The sequence below is a fragment of the Poecile atricapillus genome, chromosome 8, assembly GCF_030490865.1.
Source record: "Poecile atricapillus isolate bPoeAtr1 chromosome 8, bPoeAtr1.hap1, whole genome shotgun sequence".
Lineage (NCBI taxonomy): Eukaryota > Metazoa > Chordata > Aves > Passeriformes > Paridae > Poecile > Poecile atricapillus.
The window spans coordinates 10,315,626-10,343,550 of record NC_081256.1 but is presented as its reverse complement, the minus strand read 5'-3'; the positions used below and the strand labels follow the sequence as shown (position 1 = coordinate 10,343,550).

The following is a 27,925-nucleotide window of genomic DNA, read 5'->3' as shown; positions in this document are numbered from 1 at the left end:
CCGCCCGTGACGACAGCGGAGCGCGCTGGGGTTGCGCCGCTACTCGGGACACCTCGGCCCGGCGGGGCGGCGCCGCTACACGCAGCGCTACGGGCCATGGCTGCCGAGATTCACTCGCGGCCGCAGAGCCGCCGGCCCGTCCTGCTCAGCAAGGTCGAGGGGCACCAGGACGCCGTGAGCGCCGCGCTCCTCATCCCCAAGGAGGACGGCGTCATCACAGCCGGCGAGGACAGGTGACCCGGGGCCCGCTCCGTGCCGGGCAGGGCCGGGCCGCGGGGCTGGGCTGGGAGCCGGGGAAGCGGGGGCTGCAGAAGGAAATCCGTGTGTGCGCTGTGCCTTTGCCGGGAGGCGCGCAGGGACTCGGTGCCTGCAGCCGTAAGGAAATCCGCGGAGCTGCGGTCCCAGGGAGGAAGATGCCATCAGCTGCGAGGGAAGACTGGCTCGGCCCGCCCGGTGTGGGACGCGGGGCTGTCACTTTCCCACCGGCGAGGAGAAGCCGCTGTGCTCCGTGCGCGCTGTCCTGCCCCCGCGGAGCAGCTGGAAAAGCACAGCTCGCCCTGAGTGTGAATGGGTCCTACTGAGGTTATGAGCAGAGCCAGGAGGGAGAGGATAAGTTTCCCTCGGCCTTCCGCTCTGCTGGCTGAAACACTTGCGGTGTGTCACTGCTTCCCTTGCCTGACGGGAGAGTTGGAGCTCCCCGAGCTGCTCCGGTCGGAACGAGCCCATTCTGATGGCTCGGTGTGCTGGTCCCAAACCTGCTTCCCTGTGGCTGAAGCCGCTCGGGGACTGAGTTGGCAGGTCTGAGGGGAGAGGGGGTGATGAGCTGCTGAGCACGGTGCTTTCTGCTTGGAAGGGAAAGTGTCTTTAGAGTTTAACCCTGGTTCTCGGCGCTGGCTCGCACAGCATATGAATCGTGTGCCACTAGCTGGCAATGTCGTTAAGCAGGCAGATGAGCTCAGGTGAAAGTGGAAATGAGGAAGCAGGTAGTACAGAGGGTTGTGGTCATGAGAGTGGTGAGGGGTCTACAGTGTATAGCGAGAGATGTAATTTCACCCGTGCTATGTGGGAAGTGACTTTTAAATGTGAAGAGGGGTGGGAGATGCTTCTTAAGAAATTGTGGCTCCGTTTGACAGAACGATGCTAAAGGTACAAAAGTGAGGTGTAGCTTGGTGCAGGGCTAATTTTACTGTTATACTATAAAACTTCTAAAATTAAATTTGCATTAATATTTGCATGAATTTTTGTTTGGAAAGCTTGACCTTGTGAGAAATAGGAGGGTATGAGTGCTTAGAATCCGCAGAGCAATGGTATTATCTGAATTGGGTTTTCTGCAATTTATTTTTAGGTCAAAAAGTGCAAACAGATCAGCTGTGTGGTTGTTTCGTGTCATCCCTTCCTATGGAGATGGCTTTGTGCAGTACATCTTGGGTAACAGCTTTTGGATGGGAATGGGCAGCTTCCTTTCATTCCAGTCACTTAGGTGTGATTGTGTTTGTGTTCAGATTGCTTTGATGGGCTTCCTGAAGGAGAGAAGAGGAAATAGTGATTTTTAAGATTATGTATCAGAGTTCAGCCTTCACAGAGTTTCATGGTACAGGCTTGCAGAGGCTTGCCTGTGGCAGACAGTGGCAGCGTTTAAACTCAAGGTCTAATGCCGAAGGTTAAGCAGCCTGCATGCTTAGACTGCTGATAAGAGCCAAGGATGGAGCTGCATCTTTATCTGGGTGAGCTCTGATGTCAGATACAGACCTGTGCAAGGAGAGCAGAGGCCACCACCCACCTTTGGTGTGTGTAATTTCAAAGTGAGTATGTGGACTCATGGCTGAATTTGTGGCACCCGCCTTACCGTGAGAAATTACTTAAATCTTTAAACTTTCAGAAACTATTGCACTCTATTACCTCTAATCTGGGATACCTCCTACAGTACATCAAAGTTTTCACCTACAGTTCAACATGTTGTCAAACAGTGCTCCCCTGTTTGTTCACTACAAGTGGGGTGTAGGTGTTAATACTGTGAAACTGATTATGCTGCTGGCAAAGTGCAGAGTACAAGGAGCAAAAGAGCTGCTGTGCTGTGTACTAAGAGCAGAGCTGAAGTATTTTTTATTACATCTTAATGCAGCTAAGGCTGTCAAGTATTTCATAATAACCAGTCAGAGGAATGTGTTTACAAGTTGGGTAGTGAGGAAAACATTGGTGCACAAACATTCTCTGTGAATGTTGCAGATTATTCTCTTGTTAGAATTACTCACTGTAGTTCTTTCTATTTTAAATTATATTTCCTAGAATGGAAAGTAATGGTTTTATTTTTTCAGAGGATACAAAAAATTTCATAGTAGATCTGTGAATGCCGACAAAATTCCATGATTTTTTTTTTTTAATTTTAAAGATGAAAAAAGAAACAGGAGTACCTGCAGGAGACAAAGAGTTAATTTCCACAATCGGATGTTTCAGCAGGACACTTGCCATCTGTGAAGCTTTCTCAGAACTTATCTAGAAAGGATGATTAACTCTGTGTCCCTGCTGGCATCTTGTCTGACCCTGGCTGCAAGACAATGTTGGGAATTGTTGCAGTGTGTCCCTCAGCAGACAAATAGCTATGGCAAGAGGAGTGTTTCCCAGCTGCAGTTGGGAATGGTCAGAGATGATAAGCTGTGTACAAGACCCTAAATGCAAGATGAAAGTAATGTATTTACTACATGCTAACAGGAGCTCTGGAATCACTGGCACATTTCAATGCTGGTGTTTGGTGACCACTGTAGCTGCTTAAAGTACAGTATTAGCTTTTGTTGTTTTTTTTGCTTATGAAACTTAAATATTGGTCAAAACATGTTTTAGTTTTAGCAGAAATTTGATAAAAAATATCAGCTGTGTCTTTGAGCTTCCATTGCACTGCGATTAAACCAGATTCCTAATGTTGTTTTGGGAACAAGGTCGATAACAGTATAAATATTTTTTATTTAGTTAAACTACCAGAAAGAGGCAGAATTCTGTCCTTGCTAGGCAAACAACTGTCAGTGCTTGATTTTGGGTAGGAAAGCAGCTGTTGGTGTTTTGAAGGAGTTAGGAAGATGCAGTGGGAACAGGGCTGGTGTAGCTGTGTAGTAACCTTGCAGCAGTGCTGGTATTGTAACAGGTTTGGATTTGACTGCTGGTCTTTCATCACTTCTCCCTCCCTGGCACCTGTGCTGTTGATTTTCAGGAGGCAGGAGCACAGGCGCTGGTGGAACACAGCATTGTCTCTGCTCTTAAACCCCAAATTTTTCCTCCAGCACTGCTAAGGAAAAGAACTCTGTAATGAAACAGCGATTGAAAACAATAAAAACTCTTAGAAATTGGTAAAGCCACAGTCAGTGTTGCTTGAAGATGGCTTTTGAGTGTCTTTCCTTATATTACATTAAAAAATCCTATGCCAAAACTCCTTTGAATTGTGTTCCTATAAATGTCTATGCTGCCCAGCTGAAAGCAGCTTCTGGTTCAGTATTGAATATTAGGGAAGTTTGGAGGTAATTTTTAATCTTTTATGTTTAAAGTATGGCTTCCTCCTGCCACTCTCAGAGACCTGAGTCTAGAATTTAAAAAGTCTACATCTATCTCTGGGTGCTCCTTAATGAATTTCAGCATTTTTACATCCTTACTGAGACTGCTGTCAAACAACCCAGTGTCTTTCTAGACCCTTAGTAGGGAATGCTTAAGGAGAAATGAGTTGTAGCCAGCTCTTTTCAAGTACTGAGCACAGGAATTGTCATTAAATAAAGACCAAGTTTTGAGGAAACCGCTAAAGGCTCTTAAGGCAGTTGTCCTAACAAAGCAATTGACTGGTTGAAGGAGATAGTTGGAGCAGCATTACTGGCGGACTTCTTGTAAGAACTAGTATTTCACGAATTAATTTGTCCTACCATAAGGAGATGCATCACAAAGATAGGTCTGTAAGAGAGAGAATCAGGGAGAAGTGACATTTTGGCACAGGTCACTCGCTGACTACTGTGAAACGATGTCTTCAAATTTTGCTCAGTCAGAGCTTTATATAATTAGATATAAAGCTGTCTGACAGCTTTGCAAGCATGAGGCGAGCAGAGTCTAAATCTTACTTAACCAAAATAAGAAGCTTTCAGAAGTTAATTTTGCTAACTCTTGCAACTATTTACTTAGATTCTCGACTTCACTGAGGGACTGTACTGTTGATGATCAACACAGGAGTTATGCTCCCATTAAATAATTTCATAGAAGAAATGAATCTTAGCTTCCTTTAGTTCAGTGTAATTAACCACAATACTGAGGGGAAGCTAAGTCTGCTTTTGAAAAATCAATGCATGATTTTGATCACCATGATAACTTACCATGTAATTTTTAAAAACAAAAAATAATTACATTACTTTGTCTAGAAGTGAAAGAGTTAAATTAGTAAGGATGGAAGCCAGCATCTGAGATGTTCAGAATAATTTGAGTATGATGGAGCTGCTTTAAAAAGCAAGCTAAAAAGCTGATAAAGGTGGGTAGGTGCTAACCTGTGCTATTAGACTGGCATCATTAGGATGACTTGAAAACATTGTTTTTCCCATATTCCGTGTTACCAAGAAGTAAAAACTGCTCTTCTGAAGTGGTGACTTACTGACATTAGGCAGGCTGACGATTATTGTAAAGAGGAAGTGATAGCTTCTAAGAAACAGTCTTGATGCAAAATACTTAGTGGACTGAACTAATGTACATACACCCCAAAACTAGTAAAAAAGTAACTTGATTTAAAATCAGAAAATCATTGTTTTGGGGCAGTATATGCTCAGCTGTATTGCTTTCAAGTTTTCAAAAAGTAGTACATTAAGGGTGGGCATTTTCTTCTTTATTTTTGAGCGGTGTTTTAAATAAAAGCCTTTAAATGGATAGCAAAATTAGAATGCTACTGTTGTATCTTCAGCAGTAAAAGTTCTGAAAAGTTCTGGTTATGTTGCAAGACACTGGTCCCCTCCCATGCTCTTTTTGTTTTAAACAGTAAAGAGTTGATCCTACATGATGTTTAACTAATTAGTCCCCTAGTATTTTTCTAGAGAAGTCTAAATACCAGAACTTTATTAGCTAATTGTAAACAGAACAGCCCAGTGAAGCCTCTTGACAGTGTTTCCAGGTACATCTATTTACAGATCATTTAGGAATGAGGAAGTTGGATTTAAACAGTAACAAAAAGGCAAACAATGGTTTGGAGAGGAAATTTCAAGAGGACTTAAATTAACCCTAGCACAGTCTTATATGTGTGCTCTTCTTGATGTAGAGTCTCTTTGATGTCTGTTGTAAGAATGTATTCAATTGACAATAGCTTTCCACTTCCTTGCTGATACTCTTATATCCCTCCACCCAGGATTTGACAGTCATCAGAGTAGTAAAATGCTAAATATTCTCAATACCACTTATCATTTCCTTCCAAGAGATGATTCTGGAAGACTGCAAACTAAAGCCAATTTTATAAAGAATCGTAGCGTTGTGTCCAAATCATCTTGTCAGCTTTTTGGCTTCCATTTGACTGGCTCATCATCCTGATCATATTTAGGGCAGAGAAGCAGGGCAAACTAACAGCAACTAATGTGGCTTGTCCTTTGCATTTCTACATGAGGGATTAGAGGCATGGCTTAGAGGAAATAATACTGAGTTAGATATGCTGTCCTCTGGATAGTCTTAATATTTGGGGATGGAGATGTCAGTAATGTACTGGTTTAGAAGATGAGGTGCTTCTGTTATTAATATTCTGTATCTGGCTTGCTGAAGGGTGAGTTACACAGAAATGCTGTAAAAATGGAAAGGTTTGGACTTCCATGATGAAATTACTTGCAATTTTTTTTTAAATGTATCAGACACTTAATCTGCTATAAACAAACTGTGGTTTGCTTTGCAAAAGATAGAAAGTTTCTGCAGTTTGAATTTGACTTACATCAACCAGAGACAAGAAGGAAGTAAAGGGATGCAATTTGTAGCAATTTCTGAGGTGAGCTGAAAGAGTATTTCCATTTCATACTTACTGAAACTCCATGTATAAATAGTTTTGAAGAAAACTTTTCCAAATCCAAGGGTGCCTATTCTTAGTGCTAAACTTCTTGTTATGTTAGAGCAGTATTTGAGTACTGTTATTTCTGTTATGTTGTTCCTCTATTATATTTGAGTAGCACAAAAGCTAAGGGGAGTGGAGTGATCCATAAGTAATGAAGTGGTTCAGATGCAAGGGATGATGCACTTACAGCTGGCTTCTCCCTGCTCTTCCCATGACACAGGACAATCCGAGTATGGCTGAAGAGGGACAGTGGGCAGTACTGGCCCAGCATCTATCACACCATGGCATGTAAGTACAATATGGATGTGGTAAGTGGTGGCCAGGCATAGTATGGGTTTTGTACCTGTGCTGTGTGTGCGAATACCACCTCCTCATTTCCCCAAGGGCTGGATTTCCTCAATGATTTTGATTTTGGGAGCTTTGCAGCAAGTCTAGCTGAGACTGTGATTTGAACCTAGCTGCATGGTGGGTGAGATCTGTGGCAGTGTTGTCAGAACCACATCCTTCACCAGATAAATCATTGTGGATCTGCAGCTGGAGTTGCCTCAGATGATGGCAGATAACTTGTCTGCCAATTAAGTGAGCTTTTCTAATCACTAACTGAAAGCTGAGACATAAGAATATTCTGTTTTCCAAGGTGTGCATTTTTCTCTTTCAGATCTCCATTTGAAATCATTCTAGTGAGCTCAAGTTCTTAAGTGTAACTAGCTGTTGCTGTTAGCTCAGCTTTCAGCCTGTGTAAAATTCCTCTTGCTGAGTTGCATCTTGTGGCAGGAAATCACATTTGCATATGATTCCTGTTGGTATATCTTGAGTTACAGTAGTCATGTTCCTGTCCTCAGCTTCACACGTGGGAATTGAATTGTCTTTCCAAGGGATGTTAACTATGCAGACTAGTTTCTATCAAACTACTTAAACAGCTTTTGTCCTGAGTGAAAGAATTGACTTTTATTAAAGTCATGTGTATCCTAATACCTCTATTTACATACTGTAACATACTTGCTTTTTTGGCAGCACCATGTTCTGCCATGGCTTATCATCACGACAGCAGACGGATATTTGTTGGCCAGGATAATGGAGCTATCATGGTAAGTTGCTGTGACTTTTCTTCTGAATGTAGGTTAGAATTGTCCATGTGTTACTGGCAGCTGATAGCCTGTTTTCTTTCCATTCATTTTGTAATGCAGCTACTAGTAAATGGCTGAGCTCCTTGGCAGTTCAGCTGAGATTTATGTGGGAGGACTGCAAAGCAAAGGTTCTGGCTAGTTGTGAGCCAGGTAGCCCTGGCTATTAGTGCAGCAAAGGACCCAAACAATTACACTTTGTCAAGAAGCTTCTTTTGAAGGGAGAGCAGTAAGCTGGGCAGAGTGCCATGGTGGTGCTCTGACAGGGCTTGTGAACTGCAGTTGGTTTGCCCCTGGCCAGGAGTATGGATCTGTGTGTCCTGCCATGCACACACCTCTGGATTTGCTTGCTGCAGATCTTTTTATGATGTAGAAATTTTAACACTAGCTCTAAAATTATAAGAGGCTGGGTTAATCTCTTTTCTTGCTGGGAATTCTTTCTTCTCTCTTTTTGTACTCTTGCTCTAACTGCTGTCCCTGTCTTGGAGAACATACACTTGGCAGAATAGAAACTGTGTTTTATTCTTTCCCACTTTGGTAAAGGAGGGGAATCTTGTGATTCTCAGATGCTTTAATAGTTTCCTTTCTCTATGAAAATAAGGTCAGAATAATAACTGCCCCATAAAGGGCCAGGGTACTGCATGAGTGTCATAAAGAGAGATTCTATAGGTAACTACTATGAATAGCCGACAAAGAACTGCATAGAATTCTAGTGATAACTACTGGAAATTTCAAGTTGAGACTTCTAAAATGTCATTAAGTCTAATGGATCAAATAAAGAACATTGTCACTTAAAACTGTCCATTGTGAAGTCACAAACGTGCAAATCCTAAGTACTACAAGATACAGTTTTGTTTGCTCCTGGTGAGGACAAATGAGATCTTATATCTTCCTATTATCTCCCTTCAGCAAATTCAGTTCTGAAAGGATGTTCTCCATTGCAAACTCAGTGCTCCAGCCTCAGAAGCTTTTTTTTTGTGGGATATATTGCTGCTATGCAAATTTTGGTCTGTGAGGCTGCTGCTCCTTTTCGGGTATCAATGTTGCTTTATGCCACTGTGGTATCTTCTAAAAATTTCACTTTGCTTTTAGGAATTTCATATTTCTGAGGACTTTAATAAGATGAATTTTGTGAAGACCTATCCAGGTAAACTGTTAACCACTATCTACACTAACATTTGTGTAAAGGGAAGGTATCTGCAATGCTTGGGAAACTGGACACAGTCACAGATTAATCAAATCCAGATACGCTTTAACTCTGACTAACCTTAGAGTTGTCGCTTAGTTGAGGGATAACTGCCATAAGAAAAATGTTCTGTTAGACAGCTGAGTCCAAGTTGTAGTCATTATCATTAAGTTCACTACATTATTAGCCTGCAAGAGTAATGAGCCAGAACCAGTGAGCTCAGATTTTGCTCTTCAGATGGAGTAGTTGTACTACATGAGTGTTGGTGTAAGAGCTTTCTAAAGGTGCATTTTGGTATTTGCAATCTCTGTCCTTACTTCTTGTAATCAATGGGCTTGGTTACTTCTAGCTCAAGGTAAGAGTCCTTACCTTCTCTGTCATCCTAGGAGAGCAACAAGGATGAAAAAGAGCTTATTTTTCCAATATGTGGGAAACAGGGTTTGTGGGATTGTTCTAATATTATAGAAATACTAATTTCAGCATTTGTCTACACATCCTTTAGAGAAATACAAAACTCAATTGTTGGTTAAAATTGGAGTATTTATGTGAAAGGCCTGAAGGAAGCTCTTAAAGACTGCAGATTATGTAGCAAAACAAAGTACAGTTTGTCTTGTGACTCCCTGACACCGATAGAAGCAATGTTCTTGCTTGGGAGAAAAAGACCTTGTTCTTAAAGCAACAAAACTTCCCTTTATCCTAAGGGAGATGATTTGACAATTCAGTCAAGGGAAGTACTTACATCTTGGGGGGCAGGGGAAGCTTCTTTCTAAAGCACATAAAACTTCTTGCTTAGTGTCAGCATTCTCAACAAAGGTGGGTGGGATTTGGGTACTGTCACAGGAAGCAGTTTGAATGCCATGGACTAGATATCCTTTCAGGTGCTTAGAATTATGAATGTGAGCACATCTCTCTGGGGCTAGGAAAAGATGCATTTAGTAAAGCAATTCAAGTTTTTAGAAATGTCGCATTACTCTGCAGAAGTCCTGAGCTAACTAGAGGAAGCTAAGAGTTTGCCTGTTCCTTAACCTTGGGTGTCTGTGCTGAACTCAGCTGCTCTCTCCCTCTGGGAGAAAGGCTTTCATCAGCTGACTGGTGGGTTTAGTTCACTTGAGCTACTCAGAAGGCAAATCCTAAACAGAACTATGGGAACCTTTTCTTTCAGCCTAGATGCTAAAGTATAATATAGTGGTAAAAGATCTCCCTGGGGGCATTGCCTAGATATCATCTTCAACCTCAGTCTGTCTGAATTATAATGGAAGTACACAGCACTTTGATTTTTGGGGAAAAATATTCGGAATCTTTTTCTTCTAACAGCTCACCAGAATCGGGTGTCTGCTATTACTTTCTGCCTGGCATCAGAGTGGCTTATCAGCACAGGTCACGACAAGTGTATCAGCTGGATGTGCACCAGGAGTGGGAGCATGCTGGGGAGACATTACTTCACCTCTTGGGCTTCATGTCTACAGTATCCTTTAAAAAATGATTGCTTCCCTGAAGCTGGAAGAGTACTTTGTTCCTTTGCCTCAATTTGTTCCCAACTTTTCATGTATAAAAACTGGAGTGACATCTCTTGCAAGTCTGCTCACTCTTATTCTCATTAGAAGTTTAGTACCTTTGTTTCTGTTAGCAGTTATTAGATAGCAGAAGAGACCTTGACCTGCAGAAATCCCAGTCTGTACTAGTTCCTAATTTTGAGATGTCTGTCTGTAGCATCTTGTGGCAGTGACTGTATCTATAGCCTGGCCCATAGACTTCTTGGGCAAGTCACTTTGTTCAACAGATGCCAGCGTGCCTTTGAGTCCTTCTAGAGAAGAAAACATCATGAAGACCCTTTAGACTGTTTTAATTTTTCTGTCTTTGCTAAAGTTAATATTTTCTATCTTTAAGCTACCAGGTACATTGAAACTTTATTCACCAGTACTATTTTTTCTGTGTACAATTTGCTTTCTGTAAACTACATTTCACTGCAGCATTTGCAGCTTAGTCACTCTGGTTGTCTATTCAGGTGTAAGTAAGTACTTCAGGGCATTCTTTTCCCTATGTAAAAGACTTACAAACCCAGTAACTTGAAAGGTAGTTCACATATCAAAGCTTTTGAAAGCAAGTTAAATACTTGAAATTCTGAAACTATTTTTTAGCACTTGTTAATAGTGGCAGTTTAGATGTGGTGGGACAGTAATTGAAGGTATTGGTTGCTGTATGAGGTTTAATGACAATAATGTTTTAGAAGTAGTGAGATTCAAAACCTGAAACAGGTCAACATCTCTTGAAAACATGAAGCCCTCTCTAGAGTGGCTGTATGCCTGTATCCTGGTAAGAAGCTGGGAGGAAAGCTCAGTTGCCAGCTGCACGTCTGGCCTTCTGAGGCTTCCTGTCTGTGCAGACCCTGCCTTACTGACTGCAGAACTGTCAGGTTTGTACTGTTGTACTGATGCTCTTTTTTAGAATCCAGGGGAGTTGTGTCCCACAAAACAATTCCATGTGCAGCTCACCTCAGCTGAATGCAGCACAGAATAGGTTAAAGCTGGTTTGTGTGTTGGAGACCAGCTCACAGCAGTCTGGTGAACAGTCTGAGCCCCACTAAATTCAGTGGCTTCTATAGCTAATGCTATTGCAAATAATGGCACAGTTTATTATTAAAACGGAGAAAAGAATATGACCTTTTATATCAATATAAAAATAAAATTCTACTGAAGAACTTGACATTTGAAAATCCATTGTAATTGATCTGCCTTTGGACTTGTATTTGGAAGATCCAGCTTGCTGGTGTGCTTGGCCTTGCTATCAGGAAGGAGGTTCCTTAGAAGTTGTTTGTTAATGATCCTATGTGTAAGCTTCTGAAAGACACAGCAGAGTGCCTATTCTTTACTGGATTAGTGGGGATAAGTCAAGCCTGAACTTCCAAGATGAAGAAAAGATCACATGTTCAGGGAGTTAGAGGATTTGTTGAAAGCAAATTGTTTATCTCAAGATCCCAAAGGCTTAAGTGATTTTGGAATGTCGTCAGATGACAAAGCCTCTGCATTTTCACTTAAGGTGGTGGGCTTTTTGGTAGACTGTCTTTTTAAAGTTAGCCTTTTCTGTTGGATACCAGAGGCTACTTTTCTAGCTCCTGCTTTTGTTTTTGTGTGGTTCCAGGAGGACACCTGGGTTTATACACAGCTCTTGGGTTATGTGTTATCAGCTGCATGGATCTTTTGAAGCTCTTGCTTATATTCTCAATAACAAAAGTCTTCTAAAAGCAGCAAATTATCTGGTCCCGTTGGCTTGCCATGCTTTGGTTTCTGGAGTTCACAATTCCACTGTGGCAAAAACAGAATATCAGAACTGTTATGAGGTGTAATGCTTTTGCCCAATTTGCCATCTTGTTAATGGATCCCATGTTAGGATGTGGTGTGGCTTTTATCTCAGTATTAAATGATAGAATCCTTTCTGAAATTAGTTCAGTTTTCATTACCACACTCAAGGACCTGCATTGGTAAAACTGGGAAGGACATTTCTTGTCTGAACAGGGTAAGAAATGAGACAATCTCACCTTGGCAGTAGCTAGAACATTGGGAGTGTACTTCCACAGTAAGGTGAACTTGCTATGGATGGTCAGCATCCTTGTATCTTGGTTTTCCTCTCCTGGGGGTATCAATCACTAACACACTAGAAAACAAAAGGGTTTATTGGAGAAGATACTAGGTAAGACTGAATGCCACCCAGTGTCCAGTGAGGTGCTTCTAATGGTTGCAGAGAGCTCTGCACTGCAACAAGTAGCCTGATGAGGTTTGGCATCTTGTAGACAAGCATGAGTATGTTCTGTAAATATCTGCTAGAAATGGCCTGAAGCTACTTGGCTTGCCTTAAACCAGGGCATGGATTATCTCATGGCTTTCTCCAGTGGCTTTCTAAAACTCTTCTCTCTTATTTTCTATACAGTTTGACTTGCACATGTAGGGAAGGGTGATGAGAAGGAAGGAATCAAAAAGGTTTATTACAGTCTCCAACCACTTTAGACGTAATTATGTAAATATTTATCTGGCATATTAAAATGTTATTTTCCAATTTTTTTAGACTCTGTAGCCAACTGTTTCAGTCATGTAAAATACTCTTTGAACAAATGAAGCTTCTCCTTGACTCGTGTTCAGATATGATCATGAAACTCAGCATGCATTTGTTGGTGATTATTCTGGACAGATCACTCTTCTGAAGCTTGAGCAGAATACCTGTTCAGTTATCACAACCCTCAAAGGGCATGAAGGTAAAGTAACTCTTTGTCTTAAACCCATTTGTCCCAGATATGGTATCTCTTTATAAGCTGGGGTGAGTTCAGTTGTAAGAGTAAGAGGGGTTCAGTTGCATATCTGCCTCTTAAAGGTAGATACTGGATGAAAAACCAGTCCAGGGTAGTGGTTATCATAACCTGTTGAAATCTGTACTTGACTTCCTGTTAAAGAACAAATACATTCTTGCTAAAGGGAAATCTTCGCCTTATAAATACTTACAGGTGTTTTTATTATAGATGAAAAATAAAAGTAAACAGGTGTTCAGTTAAACACAGGTTATCCACTAGATGGCCACCTGTAAAAGCTTTAGTCTCCTCAACTTTGGAGAAACTGCCTAGTCTAAGGCTCATCCTCTGTAGTACAGCTGAAGTCCTTACAACAAGTGAAGAATCAACTAGTCCGTGACATGATACAGAGTCACTGTCTGCTGCAATGAGTAAGGCAAGAAAGCAAATCACAGAATAATGTGTAATTTAATAATATGCTGAGAAAAATAAACAAGACAATGCCTTTTCCCATGTAGGCAACTTTCAAATCAGCTGACAGTTTGCATGTGGGTCAGGATGAACTACTGGGTCATGAGTCTCTGACCCACTGGAAAAGGCTGCCTTGTTTAACAGCTGAAAGAATAGAGTAGGCTTTGTTAAAGCTGGGTTGACTCCTGATCTACAGATGATTGTCAAATGATACAGCTGGGTTTGAATGCAGGAGGCAAGTTGAGATTTTCTAGTGATAAATGTCTTTTCTGCTTTCAAGGAGAATTTAAAATTGTTTCCATTTAGAGCAAAACAATTCTCTTGGCCCTAAAGACTTCTTTGCCTCTACACTTTTGCACTTGTCTGTGTTCAAATTCAATTTCTTGGTAGGTGTTAGTTAGTCTGAAAGCAGTATGTCTGTGTGGCACTTTCTTGTAGTGTGTGTTCTATCTCTTGAGTTGTGATGGGTTTCCAAGCACCAACTTCAGCAGTGCTGTCCACACAGCAGCCAACTTTGGCTCATCTATTTCCATATGGGGATGGTGATCCTTAAAACAAGAACTGAGCTAGCATAAAAGATTATTTCAGGGGCAGAAGCAGATTTTTCTTCAACTGGTATAGTACTAGTAGTACTAGTTATTTCATCTGTTTTTTGTTTTTTTTTAAAGCAAATCAGGTTATGTGTAACCTTTTTTCCTCCACCATATTTGTGTAATATTCTCAAGATCTAGTAACTCTAAACTTAAATGGCATTTAATTCTTCTTTGAGTGCAGTTGTATTTGAGACTTCAAAAGTCTAATTTCATCTTGTTTGCTTTCTAGCTCTTGTTAAGTGTGACTTCATAAGCAAGCAGTGTTTGCTTTGCAGTTTAAACGGTTTTAGAGTTTGTTTTCAGCTTCCAGAATTCACCATGGGTAACAGCCTGCTTGCTCTGTGTAATGCTGAGATAATACTCAAAGTCAGTGCCTTTTTGGTGCACATGCTATTCCCAAATGGGTCAGTCTGAAAACAGAATAGCCCTAAAGGAGGCAAAAAAAATAATCTTTCTTCAGAGCATTGAAAATAACTGGGCTCTAATTACCATTCATCATCTTGGTTTCAGACTAACAAGGCTTTTGATGACAACTGAGCAATGGAAGGATTCTTTAAAGGGCAGAACCTCTGCAAAGGAATAAAATGTCCCAACTTCACAACTATAGGTGGCATGAGTAATAAAATTACTCCTTTAGTCCCCTGGCTGCCTTACCATGGGTATGGACTTAGTTTAAGGCTGCTACTGTCAGATGACTTGTTTTTTTCCTATCCCTAATTCATAGTCACACTGGGCCTTCTGAAATCTAGTTTTGTAATTTATTGAGTAGTGGCAGATTTGCTAATAGCAGTGAAGTTGTCACTTCATTTCTTTGTGTCTGTTTCTTTCCAACTATTTTAATGTTGTAAATGGGTATGTGAGGGAGTTGCTTTACCTGAGAACCCTGTGAGCTGTGCTACAACAACTGACCAAGCACTTCACTCTGTTGTAGATACTGGTTTCTGTCTGGCAAGTGTTAGCACTTCTGTCCTCCAAAGCTCACATAGCAGCCTGGCAACTCTTAAAATCACCTACCTAAATACAAGGGGCAGAACTCAGACTTTCTAGCTTATGCTATATTTGTCTTCTTAGGGACATCTCTTCTATTGTCCAGCTCTGTCAGGACTGCACTTTGCTGTTGGATGCTTCCTTTGCCGTAAGGCTTTCAGTGTGTTACTGGAGTAAGGCAGTACCTCAGGTTTCATTTTAATGCTCCAGAAGGGCATCACTGTGTTGGGGAGCCAGTCCCTTACATCTAACTGCAGAATGTTCTTTCCTAGGGAGTATTACTTCCCTGTGGTGGGATCCTGTCCAACGGCTGCTCTTCTCAGGTGCCTCTGACCACAGCATAATCATGTGGGATATTGGTGGAAGGAAGGGGCGAACGCTGCTGCTCCAGGGACATCAGTATGTATTGGAGTCTTTTTTTTCATACATGTCCTGTAATGAACACACAGCCCCAGGAAGACTGAATAGCATGGCAAGATATTTGAATCATTGTAAATAATGGAGAAAATTACTCTGTGCAGAGCCCTGAGTACTTTGAAGGGGAAGAAGGATAATCAGTACTTGGAAAGCCTTACTGATAAATCTTTTTTCTTGTTCATGTTTAATACGTTCTTATTACCATGGTTTAGAAGTAACACAGAAGTAGTTTTAGAAAGAGGTGGGTAAAAATTCTAAATCATCTGGTTTGGCCTATATGTAAAAGTTGCATGTGTCTGTATTGTAAATACTGCACTGAGTTACCTGTGAGAGGAGGGCTAGGACCTTTATATATAAGCATGTTCATGTATGCATATAAAATAAGCTTCAGTATGTTCCTGTTCTATGTGTCTTTCTATCAGTGAGGTGATAACTGATTGGCTAAATTACAGGGATAGTCTCTCAACTTCAGAAACTGTCATGTCTCCCCTCTTCTGAAGTTGAGGTAGTTGTTTGTAACAATCAGCTCTTAATTTTTAGAGACCCAACACTAGCTGCCATTTTTAAATGTAGGGCTCTAATTCAGTTGGCAGATATATTCTACTTAGAAATGCACTGATAGTAGAGATCTTGTTTATATTTAAAGCTATTTGTATAGTGTGTTCTCTTGTCTAATTCCATAGATGCCTCCATCCACCTTTGATCAAGGCTGATAGCCTTAGCTCTAGAACTTGTTTCATCTTGAGGATTTAGTTTTATGGCTAAAGAATTAATAATAGAGTCTTGGCTACAAAAAAGTAACTGAAGTTAGTAACTGCAGGACTTAATACTGCTGTTGCTGCTGCATCATGTGTCCTGGTGAAGACTTGTAGCAGTTAGGTTCTCTTCATACTGAATTGGAAAGTAAGTCCTTCTGAGAAGCAGAATGACTTTTTAATTCAATTTAGATGTTGCAAAGCAGTTTGATACTACTCAGATTCTTTGTTTAATTTCTTAGGGCAGACTTTTGTTTTGCCATGACTTTCTTTAGGTTTAAATTGTCTTATTGGTGAATGCATACTTTGCTTTCCAACTGCAACCTGATTTACAGTGATTTGTTACCAAAAGTGGAACCCCTGTCCGTTGCTTAGTAGCATCTTGAAACAATCATTTCTCTTTATTTTTCCAGTTGTCTCTGTTTTGACAAGTTGCCAACACAGAAGAGTATTTGTACATGCACTCTGAGCTAGGTGACACTCAGTTCACTGTCAGGGCTTACTGCCAGCAAATGTTAACGTGGAACTGTAGCTCCGGTATTCTGGTCAGGCCTGTAAGAATACTCTCAGCAACATCCTGATGCTAGGGTAGTGCTCAGGTGACAGCATCTGTTCACTCATCCTCAAAGCTCTACTTAGTGGACTTAGCAAACTGGAAATCAGTTTTGAACTTCGTCAGTAGCTTTATTTACAAGGATAAGTCAGGGTTTGCTGGGAAACCAAGCTTTGTTTAAATACCTGTGGGTAAATAGTGTGTGCTTTGTTCACAGTGACAAGGTGCAGGCTATCTGCTACATCCAGTTGACAAGGCAGCTGGTGTCTTGTTCAGCTGATGGGGGAATTGCTGTTTGGAACATGGATATCAGCCGAGAAGAGGTAAGTTCATATCATAGGTCAAAGATTTTTTTTTTTTTTTTTCCCCTTTTCAGAGACTACCATGACTTTACTTAGTCAGTTCTGCAGGTTGCTTTCCTCATGTTGTCTGACACTTCAAAGCTGAATGATATTATTGAAACCTGTTCTAGTGGCTGTCCATGCTGCATTGTAGTAAGTGGGTTCCCAGGACAGGAAAAGTGCAAGGGATGCTTGGGACTGCTTAGAGTTTTATCTCAAAGAGACAGCAGGTTCACTGGAATGGCTGTGGCCTTTGCTTCTGGAACAATCTAAAGTAGTCAAACTCTTGTGGTAAAGAAACCAATGGATTGTGCTTCAATAGTCTTGAAATAAGTTCTCAAGTGAGAGGCAGATTTCAGAAGTGAGATGCATTTCAGAAGGCAGAGGTTTAGCCCCCAGGAAACTTTTTTTTAAAGATCTCAGTGTACAGCAGTTGACCCAGCTGTACACTTTCTTTCTGCATCAGTTCATGGTGGTGCAACTGAGTGCTCTTGTTTTCTTACTGTCAGCAATGTGAATGAATTGAAAAGAAAAAATGCTTTGTTGTTTCAGCTTTCCTCCTGTCAAATCTCAGGGAGACTTCCCCTCATGAGATGTATAAAGTTGTATAGAATATACATGTTTAAATTCAAGTCTATGTACTAAATATATTGTGCCTCTCTTTCTGTCTCTTACAGGCATGTTCAGTTAAAGTATTTGAGAGAGCTGAAATGTGTAAAAGCTCTATTTTGATTTGTCCTAGTCCATTTACGGCAGGAAAAGTGTGTGGGTGGGAGAAGGGATGCTTAACGAAGATGTGGGCAGGATGGAAAATGCAGATGAATTCCTAATTATTTCAAACTGCAATTCCATGAAAGTAGAAATTATAATTACTCACACATTTTACTTCTGGACACCCCCTTTCTTAGAGGGGATTGCTGCCTCATAGCTTCTACAGTTTGGACTACACTGGTCCTTAAAAGCCATCTAGACAACCAGAGCAGCAGTCTTTGAATGCCTGCAGTGGGTTTGGTAACTTAGATGTTTGAATGAATTTTCTTACTAAGGCAGTATCACAACATATTCCTGTAGGCTTAAAAAGTGTAGGAGGTGTGTAGGTAACCAATAACTGTATTCTTGAGTTGGGGTTTTTGTGCTAAACTTTCTTTGTACTATGCTCTAGGCAGTTTATTGTAGTGTCCAGAACTGAACCAGGGCATCTTTCCAAGTAAGACTTTACTTTGGGTTCTTAAACTTCCTTTACTGTATAGGAGGGAAAACAATTCTGATTGCTTACGTCTCCTGTTCTTTTGTAGGCTCCTCAATGGCTAGAAAGTGATTCCTGTCAGAAGTGTGAACAACCTTTCTTCTGGAACATAAAGCAAATGTGGGATACAAAGACGATAGGGTTGAGACAGGTGAGAAGGCTGGTTTCAGTGCTTATCTGTACTTCAGCACCTGAACAAAATGTAAACAGAAGACCACTAAGGCTGGTAGATCTTTTCAACTCTCAGTATTTTCACTGCTTTGAAGTGAAGTATATTGAGAAGTTACAACTTCTAGGCACTGCTAAGACATTTCCAAATTCTATGAAAGTGTTGCATCAAACTTCTGTCACAGGTCAAAGCAGGCTGTGCTAGGAGTGCTCTGTAGGATTTCTCTGAATGTTCCCATGCTTTGGAACTATGGATAGCTAATCCTCAAGTGTTGTGTATAATGGAAAACAGTGCCCCATAACTGAGCATGTAGATGCTCATTCCAGTGAAGCACTAACAGCCCTGTTCTTACTGCACCAGAATGTGAAAGCTTTCCAGATAGTTTTCTTTAAGAAGGGACTGGATAGGCACCAAGACAGTCACCTGTTTCTGGCTTCCTTAGACTGTTTTTAACTGGGTTGCTTGTTCAACCCTCTTTTTTCCCTTCTCTCAGAAAGAGCTTACAGAAGAAGAGGATATACACAGAGAGTATGAAGATAAATCCATTAATGATCCAAATGACTGTTGAGAAATCCAGAGATATTGGTTGGAGAAACAGGGAATTTCCTAACAGGTTGCTTTCTAACAGGTTGCAAAACAGAAGCTTTGTTGTTTTTGTTGTTCAGTGGACACTTGGTACCATGGTCAAGTGACGTAGTATAGTGACTTATTAATTTTCTTCTTCCTCCATGAAGCATCATTGCAGAAAATGTGGGCAAGCAGTGTGTGGCAAGTGTAGCACCAAACGGTCGAGCTACCCAATCATGGGATTTGAATTCCAGGTCCGTGTCTGTGATTCCTGTTTTGAGTCGATCAAGGATGAAGAGTGAGTATTAAGGAGTAATAAGATGTACTAACACTGCTGATGTACAGAAACCCTAAACCGGGACGCCTTGGGCTTGCTCCACTTCCACACACAATGCTACAGAACACACTGAGCTGACTCTCTGCTATTAGGCCTTGGGGGCTGAAAGCACTGTGGTGGCAGAGATTCTCCATCTGCCTCTGCAACTACATTTGGATCAGATGTGGAATTACAACATTTTTATCATTTTTAGTTCCTCTTTTCCAGGAGCCCAGATCTAGACTTGAAATATATTTATCTCAACATTTCAGTTTAGTTAAAAGCTATTGATTGCACTTTACTGAGTGGGTGCCAGACAATGCATTACAGCTGCCAGGATGTATATGCATTAGTTCATGTACACTTTCTAAAAACTTTGGGGATATTCTTCAGAGCTCAACATTATTTCCCCATGCAAGCAAACCAGGTTAAACACCATTTGCTGCCTCATTAAACTTGTCTTAGAAATGAAGGAACCCCTTTTCTCTTGATATAAACAGTAACAGTAATCAGATGTGAAAATTTTGGGAGTGTTTGGGGTTTTTTGCTATGTTGTTGGGTTTTTAATTGTTGGGGCTTTTTGTTTGCTTGGGGTTGGGCTTTTTTGAAAGGTGGAATGCTGTGCCCTACTTGGCTTCTGTAGCCAGCAGGGGAAAAATGTAACTGAGCTTGACTTTGCTAACTGGGAGTAGAAGCATTTTCTAATTCAGTGTCCCACTTCTGCTCTAGTATTATTAACAGTCATGCTGCAGAAGGCCAAGAAACGTCACACCTGTACAATTCCACAACCAGTGCCTTAGCATGACTTGCTGATTTAATTCCCTTTAATATTGCACTGCAGCTCTTGGAATTGATTTATTAGTACTTGAGCAACTTAATTTTGTTTTATTTTGCACTGCTATAATCATCTGATAGCTGGCTTTCATTTCAATTTCATTTGTTCTTGTGCAGCCGTACTTCCTTGGCAACCTTTCATGAAGGAAAACACAACATTTCACACATGTCCATGGACATCTCCAGAGGGCTAATGGTGACTTGTGGGAGTGACCGGATTGTGAAGGTATTACTGCATCTCTTCCCTGCATTTCTAAGAGATATTTAATAGAGAGTTCATTTTGTATATTCTTTCTTCCTTTCTGACAATTACTGCTATAAGCTATCTATTGTGGGAAGACGGAATTGTATTTGCTAGGCTGTTCTTCTGCAGCTGAATGAGGAAGTGACTTGTAGCTCCACTGTAGGAGTGCAGCTGTTGGATCTGTTAGTGGTGTGTCTCTGAACAAACTCAGCAGGCATGGGCAGCAGGAGAATCTGCCAGCAGCCTTAAAGACACAGAGCTGAGGAAATGTGTGGGTTCCATTGCTCTGAGCTCCATGGCTTGGAGCATGGCCACTGAAAGCCCTTGTTATGAGATGGTGGCATGGAGCTCAGACTGATAGAGAATCTTGCTGTGCCTGAGCTCTACATTCACCATGTGTGTTAGAACTGAGACTGTGCCATCCTGTCCTTGTTTTACTCTTAGCAGTTTGTGACAAACTGCATAGCACTTCTTAAAATAGACCTACACAGAAGTGCGTGAAGATTCTTGAGCCCCAAATTTGGCTTTTGGCTTGTAAGGCTGGTGTAACTCTTTACGAGATTTTCCTCAAGCATAGATTAAAAAGGATGTTACCTTGTGTCCAGGGATGTCTTTATGTTTGCTTCTATGCCTCTTGAAGAAAGACCTGTGAATCTGACACTAATGCTGGGTAATTCTCCACAATTCTCTTCCAGATCTGGGACATGACGCCAGTAGTTGGATGCAGCCTTGCCACTGGCTTCTCTTCCCGCTGATCTGCTCCGTGGCAGGTTTATGCACCTTATGTACAGCAATATGCACCGAACGAATGGAATCCTCCTCAGAATATTACTGCAAACACTGGTTGCTTGATTCTCCTCCTGCTGCTGTTCCAGGATGGACAGTCACCCTTGTAGAGCACAGCTTTTCTGTTGGGCTCCCCGGGAATCTCCGTGGTGCTGAAGTGCGGTTCTGCAGCTTCTCGGACTGACATAAATGGTTTATCTGCAATATGACACCTGGATGGAAGGACCTCTTGTCTCTCAGTTTACATATGTAGTGTTAACAATGTGCTATCTCTGCTGATATATCTTGTACAGATACCTTGTAGCTAAAACATTACCAGAGTAAAATGAGTGTAGTAAATTCAATTTGTGCAAAAGTAAAATAACTTATTCTCTCTTCCAAAAAGCAGTTCTGTTGAAATGTTTTTGAGCAGTCACTGTCTAAATTGCCTCCAAAAGATATGTTAGTTATTCCTATGGAAGGAGGAGATAGTTTAAAGTGGAAGGTAGCTTCTCTCAGATGAGATAGTAAGAGAATCTTTGATCACACAAGATCCGTTATTGGCTTTCTTGTAGTGTTTGTCTTCAAGTTCAGTTGTTAGTGAAATCACTTTTGTGGTACAACTGTTCTGTGTCGGTAGCTGGTGAGTCTGCAAACAATCCTGGGCTTTTTATGTAGTGTTTTAGCATAGCTGATAAACTTCTGTAGTTATGAAGAAGTGCAGCCCACCTACTCTAAAGACTGGCCACAGGTAGGAGCCATGTACTTTGACAACTGTGATGTTGTTGGAATGGAAACCTAAACAAATCTGCCTTGTTACAAGGAACAATTGAGAAAAAATGGCCAGCTAGATTTTAGAGATGGAAAGGCTAATGTTCTTTAATGTTCGGGAACCTGTCTCTGCTAAAGTACAGCATAAATTCAAATATTGTCTTGATGTTGCTTAAAACAGATAAATACCGAGCAATAATTACTGAGGTACAGAACAGCTGCTTTTTCCCCTGCACCTAGGAGTGTCAATCCTGAGATATCTATATTGATCCTTTCCTGTTTCAAAGCTGAGTAATATGAAAAAGAGCTGTGAGGCTTTTATGACTGTGCAGTTGGCACATAAAGAAAATAACTAGTGAGAGATACTGTCAGTAGACTGGTTTGTCAGTTGAGTGTCTCTTCTACATTTGAATAATGTAAAGGAGAATTTCTTTTGTAACTTTGGAAGCTAAGGTGATATGTCACAGAGTTTAAGCTTGGAGCTGTTAAGATTTATCTGAAAACAGATGTAAGGACAAAAAAGGGTAGTTCAGCTGGCCTGGAATAGGTGATGTTACACAATTATCAAAGGTAATACGCTCTTTCTGGCACAAGAGTTGAGGATTAGGCTGTCTTTGCTTACAGCAACAATCAAGTTGGTGCTATGAGTATTAGTGAATTCAAGCCCTGGGTGTGTAACTTGACACTAATAATCTGCATTGGACCATGCTGTAGGCTGAAATATATTAAGATTATCAATACATCATGATTCACTTGCATTTAAGCCAAAAATCTGATCATCTCCAAAGGGCATTAGAATCCAGAATATGATAGTTACTGTTACTTTTTCTGCTTTTCCATGGGCCTTCTCTTGAAGTTTTGTGAAGAGCTTTTAACTTGCGAGCCTTATTGGGCCACTGAAGGATAAACAAAACCATCTTTTGTGGGGATCCCAAAACTTGTCTTGCCTTCAATCCAAGATTTAGACTTGCCACACTGATTTGATTCAACTCTGGCTACATGCTGTATAGCTTAGTGTTTTTGGGAAGGCTTATTTTTGAGCTGTTGAGAGAATATCAGCTTGCACTGGATGAGCAATTCCAGCTTTATGCTCTGAAGGCCTTCAGCCTTCTAAACTAGGAAGGAATGTGTTGCAGGGGTGAATAAGCTCTGATAATTCTCTGCATTCACTTTCAGATTTCATCCTATCTGGTTCTGGAAGAGAACAGAAGCTTTCTTCCTCACAGCATGTAAGGCAGAACATGAATTACAGTGCTAGAATTGTTTAATATGCCACTGTAATAAGTTAGGAGGATCTAGGGTGAGTTAAGCTGAGAGATTGATGTAGATGTGCAACGGGTACCATATTTTTCAACCTAGACATTCTGAAAGCTATACCCATGATGCTGAAGTGTGATTCCTTTGCAGTTAGCACTCCAGAACTCAGCTTTTTTAGTTCTGATTACTCAATGTGCCCCTGCTCAGCATGCAGCTCCCCCCTCCCTTCCCTGTGAATACCTCCTCTGCTTCTTTACATTATGTTTTTGCCACTAGATAATATATTCTCTACTGCCTAAGGAATCTATTTTCTATAACTGATATACTTAAAGATAGTGTCGGTTCAGATATAATGACAATTATGGCCACTAAATCATTAGTCTTTTAAGTATACTCTTGGTATTGAATGAGTAATGCTCACAAACCACTAAAGAGAGTAGTTTTGTTTTTAAACAACTATTTTGAAGGCACACATTCTCTCATGAAACTGATCATACTTCAACTATATCAGCTCAAGTGTGCAATTACTGAGAAGCCTTGATTTGAAGCATTACAGATCTCACTTGTGTAACCTCTTCCACTGGGGCAGGGAAGGGGAGCAAAGGGTACTAATATGTGCTAATACTTTCCTAGTTGTATTTCTGTACCCTGCATAGTTAAGAGAATCTAGATAAATCTGTCCTTTGCTCCTCCTTGTCTGTTTTTTAAACTTTGATTACATGTACAATAAAATATTTCTTGATATTCACTTAGTCTATTTGGATGATCCATCTTTTTTTTTTTTCCATCCTGTGAAAGCACAATCTGCATTTTGTGCTCTGGCTCTTCCTTTACATGCTCCATGTACAAACTGTAGGTTCCTGGGAGAGCTTGTTGGGTGTGTTGTATTGGAACTGAATGAACTGCAGCAGGTCAAAGGCCCACAATGAACCTGTGAGCTGAGCAATTGCTGTGTGATCTCAGTTAGGGATGTGTAACCCTATCCTGTGTTCTGCTTGCCAGCTCATACAGACATCTTCTCTGGTTCACCTGGCTCCCCTTCAGAGCTCTGCAAAGGTTCTTATCTACAGGATCCTTTCTGAAATGCCTTGGGCGTGTCTGAGGTGCCAAAGAAATGCTAATTCTGCTTGATGGGGTGAGCACAGCCTACAATATAATATATACATATATTATGGACACAAAACTGCAGCCACACAAGGTGGTTGCACTTGTTTCATTATACCTTCTTACAGAGAAAGGATGGAGATAAGCTGGAAAGCATCCTTATCCCTCACAGTTGCTCACAGCCTTCACAGGCTGTGCTTTGAAACACAGGAATGTCTGAATGTTGGTTGATGAGTATGTTGTGTAGCTTACTGTTTCCTTGGGGTATTTGGGAGCCAGAGGGGGAATCTGGAAGAGTTTGACAAACTTGCCACCTTTGAATGAGGGCTGAAGAGCCTGTGTGGTATATAATAATTGGTTTGGGTTTTTTGTTTGTTTTTGAGTTTTGCTGATTTCTTTTTAACATGATATGTCTCATTTTGAACAGCTTAAACTTCTCACCTTTCCCAAGGCAAATTTCTGCATTTTCTAGTTCCAGCAAAAGCTGGTGGGAAAAAATGAAGCTGTTGCTGATCTGTAGTCAGAAAAGCCCATTTAGATGTCTATGTAGACCATCTTATGTTTTGGATAAGGCATATGAACTCCAGTTAAAGTTGAAGATGCTGGAGAATTGCAAGTGGTGTCCTTGTAGTGAAAGCACAAAAATAGATGTACTGGTTTTCTCACTGAGAATGCACAGTTGATGACTTCTCAAATTCCTGATATTGAAAACTTCATTTAAATTTCAGATAGCTGTGCCAGGTCTTAGTACCTGACTTTATTCCTTAAGGAGATTTAGAATACACTAGATGCAAGAAAAGGAGAGATTTTTATGTTGATCGGATTCACTGCTACAGAGTTCAGAAGGAAAACTCTCTAAGGTTTTTTTATTTTTGTTGACCAAGTCCTCAGTGCTGAATGACCTGACTAACTGTGAAATACTGTGATCAAACACTACAGAAAATGATGAATTTCTGACAGCCTAACATTCAAAAACTGATTTGGTCATCAACTAACTGTCTCACAGGAAGTTTCAATGTGGTCTTTGAAGGCTGTCTCTGCCTCTCATTGACAAAAGGCAAGGATCAAGGATCTCTTATCAAGTGATCTTATAAAGCTTTTTGTTCCTTTGGAAGATGTAAGGACATGGGCTCTAGGTAGCTGTGTAGTCTGCTCAACTTCTGATATGCAAAAGCCAATTCTTGAACAGATTCAAAGACAGTGTTGCTTGTTTTATTACTCTGGCAATAGAAGTATGAAAATAATATCAGTAATAAAATCTATACCATTTTTTTCCATAAAATTAAATACCAAATAATAAATATATGGGGTCATTAGAAATTTTACTTTCTGCTTCTATGCATGACCCTTTTTCTCCCAACATGTCAGCAGCTCTGAGTTGCTGTAACTACCTGCTGTCTGACTCACATTTGTACCCAGTCTCTGACAAGTTATAGTGTATAATCTGCTCACACAAAGAAGTAGAAGCATATTCTTTGATTTACTCTTGATGTGTTCTGTTAATTTTGGTGGGATTGACTGGCTTGTCTGCAGAAAATTTGGTGCATTCATTCCTAAATTGCTTTGTATTGCAAAGATATTATGGGTTGTGGAGGTACATGTTTTTCTCCTCTTTACCTTGTTTATAGAGAAATACACATTAGGGTTTAACTTGCTCCTAGCTTTGCTACTCTAGCTGTCTTTCAAGTAAAGAAGATGCTATGCCACACTATCTATACTGAGTCTTCCTTCTGAAGCCTGTTTCCAGCTGCTCTCAAAACCTACATGTGTATATCTGTCAAAACTGAGTTTTCATGAGCTCAAGTGCACATGTGCAGCTGATCAAGAGTGGGCACTGTTTGTCTGTACTCCTTGATAGCATTGCTGCTAAGCCACAGCTGGTTGTCAGTTCTAGTGCTGTCCTTTGTCTTTTCTCTGTTCTTATTCATTTCTCTTTCTTTCTTCCATAGTATACGGCTCCTTCTCCAGGTTTCCTCCACAGCAGCACATCCATATTGGAGTTTGGTCCCCTGAGACAGGCAGTAGCAGCTCTTGAAGTACAACTGCCCTCTCACCTGAGCCTCCTGCTCTCTTGCAGTGGTTGAATGAAGGATGGCTGAGGCAGCAGACATGGGAGGTAAGTGTGGTTTAGGAAACAACCCACTTCCTTATCCTCAGTTACAAGGCTCCATCCCATTAGGCACCCATAGCAGTGCAGCCATAACCTGGTGATTGGCAGGGAAGGTGTGGAATAAACAGAACTGTCAATAGTCAAAGTTTGGAGAACGTCAGGGTGATTTCTGCAAGGGTGTAGAGAATTGCATGTGTCTAAATAGTGTTTGTGGGACACTCAGTTTAAAATTTGAACTCACAGGCATGAACTGAAAGAGAGAAACAAGGCTGTAAATTGTGTTCATTACAGTCCTGTTATGAAGAAGAAATGCTGAGAATATCAGGGTGCTCAGACAATAAGAGGTGCTTTAGTCCTCCTACTCCAAAGCAGCAGTTCCCTGTTTTATGGCATGAATATACCAACTGAGCACTCTGCTGTTTCAGGAGCATGGGCTGCCTGGGAGCACGGGAGCCTGAATGGGTTTCCATTTTACCAGGATGGAAAGAGGAAACCCATGAAAGAAACTGAGTGAAGGTGTAAAGGACAAAGAACGGACTGGCAGTGTGGTTAAGGCATGCAGAGCTGTGATTTTCGGGAGGTAAGGAAGGATGTTGTGGATGCAATAGTTGTTAATCCAACTGAACACAAGAGGGCTACAAGAACACGTTTTCTCTGGATTGAAAAAGTTCTCGATGGAGCTTTGGTAATGCCTGTCTACCTTTTGGCCTGCTTTTAATTTTATACAGCTGGGAAATGAAATAAAATGCTACTTGATACCGTTTAAGTGCTTGTGTACACCTATCACTTCAGTACAGGCTATAATGATTTGGATTGCTATTTTTAACACTTTTCTAATACTTTAAACTACTTAAATGTTGAGACTACTTACTGAGCATGTTGCTGCTGATAAGGTACCAGCATCTGTGGCACAGATACATAATTTGGTATGTGCTCTAGTGATACAAATGCTTTGTTCTGCACTTAAATTGTGGAGAATCCAGATTGTGTGAACAAATAAGGAAAAGGGAACATAGGAAAAGAAGTTTGGAAAAGTACAAGCCCTGCCTAGTAACAAAGTGCAAGTGTTATGTTGCTTCTCTATTAATCCAATGTGCAATTAAAAGTTACCTCCTGCAGCTGAATTTAAATTGGCCTTTTAAAGTTTTTTTCTTTCCCCCCACAGACCTAGTATCAAGTGGTAAAAAACCTGCACAGCAGGTCTCCTATAAAATCAGCAAGTGGAGTGTTCATCAGCCTCAACTCCTTGGTTTGCACAGGGCAACCTACCTGAATTAGTCTGTGAGCTCATTTCAGGCACTGAAAAACAACACCAAAGCATCTGCTGGCTAGAATCAGAATAAGTGTTTGGTGTTCTGTCTCATTTGTTGTGGTACTCAGTATCATTGAAAAGGCTTCTTTCTGCAATTAAAGGGTAGTTTGGGGTTTTTTTCAGAAGGAAAACTTGTGCAGTTTTGTTTAGAAGCAAGTGAGAATGTTAGATTTTGTTCATACCCTACTGCTCTTTAGACAGTAGTTCATGCCTCTTAATTGAAGCGGACAGGATTTGTTTCTCTTAAAATGCACAGGAAAATAATTTCCCAATTAATTGTAAACCATTGCTGAAAATATAGCTTTACTTATATGATTCAGGATTCGCTTCTGAAGTGCACAAAGCTTGCAGAGATGAGGAGGTTTGCTGCAGGTTTAGGCATCTGACATTTTAGTGATGACTTCTTTTCACATAAATAGTGCCATGACCCACCAAAACTGATACTTAGGAGCTAGGGAAGTTTTTTCATCAGGTGTAGGCACACAAGGCT

At 40.8% G+C, this 27,925-nt stretch overlaps 1 protein-coding gene across 1 annotated transcript; it reads left to right on the top strand.

The window, feature by feature from the left end:
- Window positions 1-5: 5 nt before the first annotated feature.
- WDFY1 (WD repeat and FYVE domain containing 1) lies at window positions 6-23,657 on the top strand. Its single transcript, XM_058844096.1, has 12 exons — window positions 6-233; window positions 6,258-6,325; window positions 7,052-7,125; window positions 8,254-8,308; window positions 9,662-9,812; window positions 12,481-12,593; window positions 14,947-15,073; window positions 16,617-16,722; window positions 18,036-18,137; window positions 18,890-19,020; window positions 19,990-20,098; window positions 20,812-23,657. The coding sequence occupies exons 1-12, from the start codon at window positions 97-99 to the stop codon at window positions 20,869-20,871; spliced, it is 1,233 nt and encodes a 410-aa protein (XP_058700079.1). The 5' UTR covers window positions 6-96; the 3' UTR covers window positions 20,872-23,657.
- Window positions 23,658-27,925: the final 4,268 nt, after the last annotated feature.

Excerpts from the sequence above, each read along its gene's own strand:
- WDFY1 (XM_058844096.1), top strand. The coding sequence starts at position 97 with ATGGCTGCCGAGATTCACTCGCGGCCGCAGAGCCGCCGGCCCGTCCTG. Across the intron at positions 234-6,257 it reads ATCACAGCCGGCGAGGACAG|GACAATCCGAGTATGGCTGA; the intron begins GTGACCCGGGGC and ends CCCATGACACAG. Across the intron at positions 18,138-18,889 it reads AGACGATAGGGTTGAGACAG|CATCATTGCAGAAAATGTGG; the intron begins GTGAGAAGGCTG and ends TCCTCCATGAAG.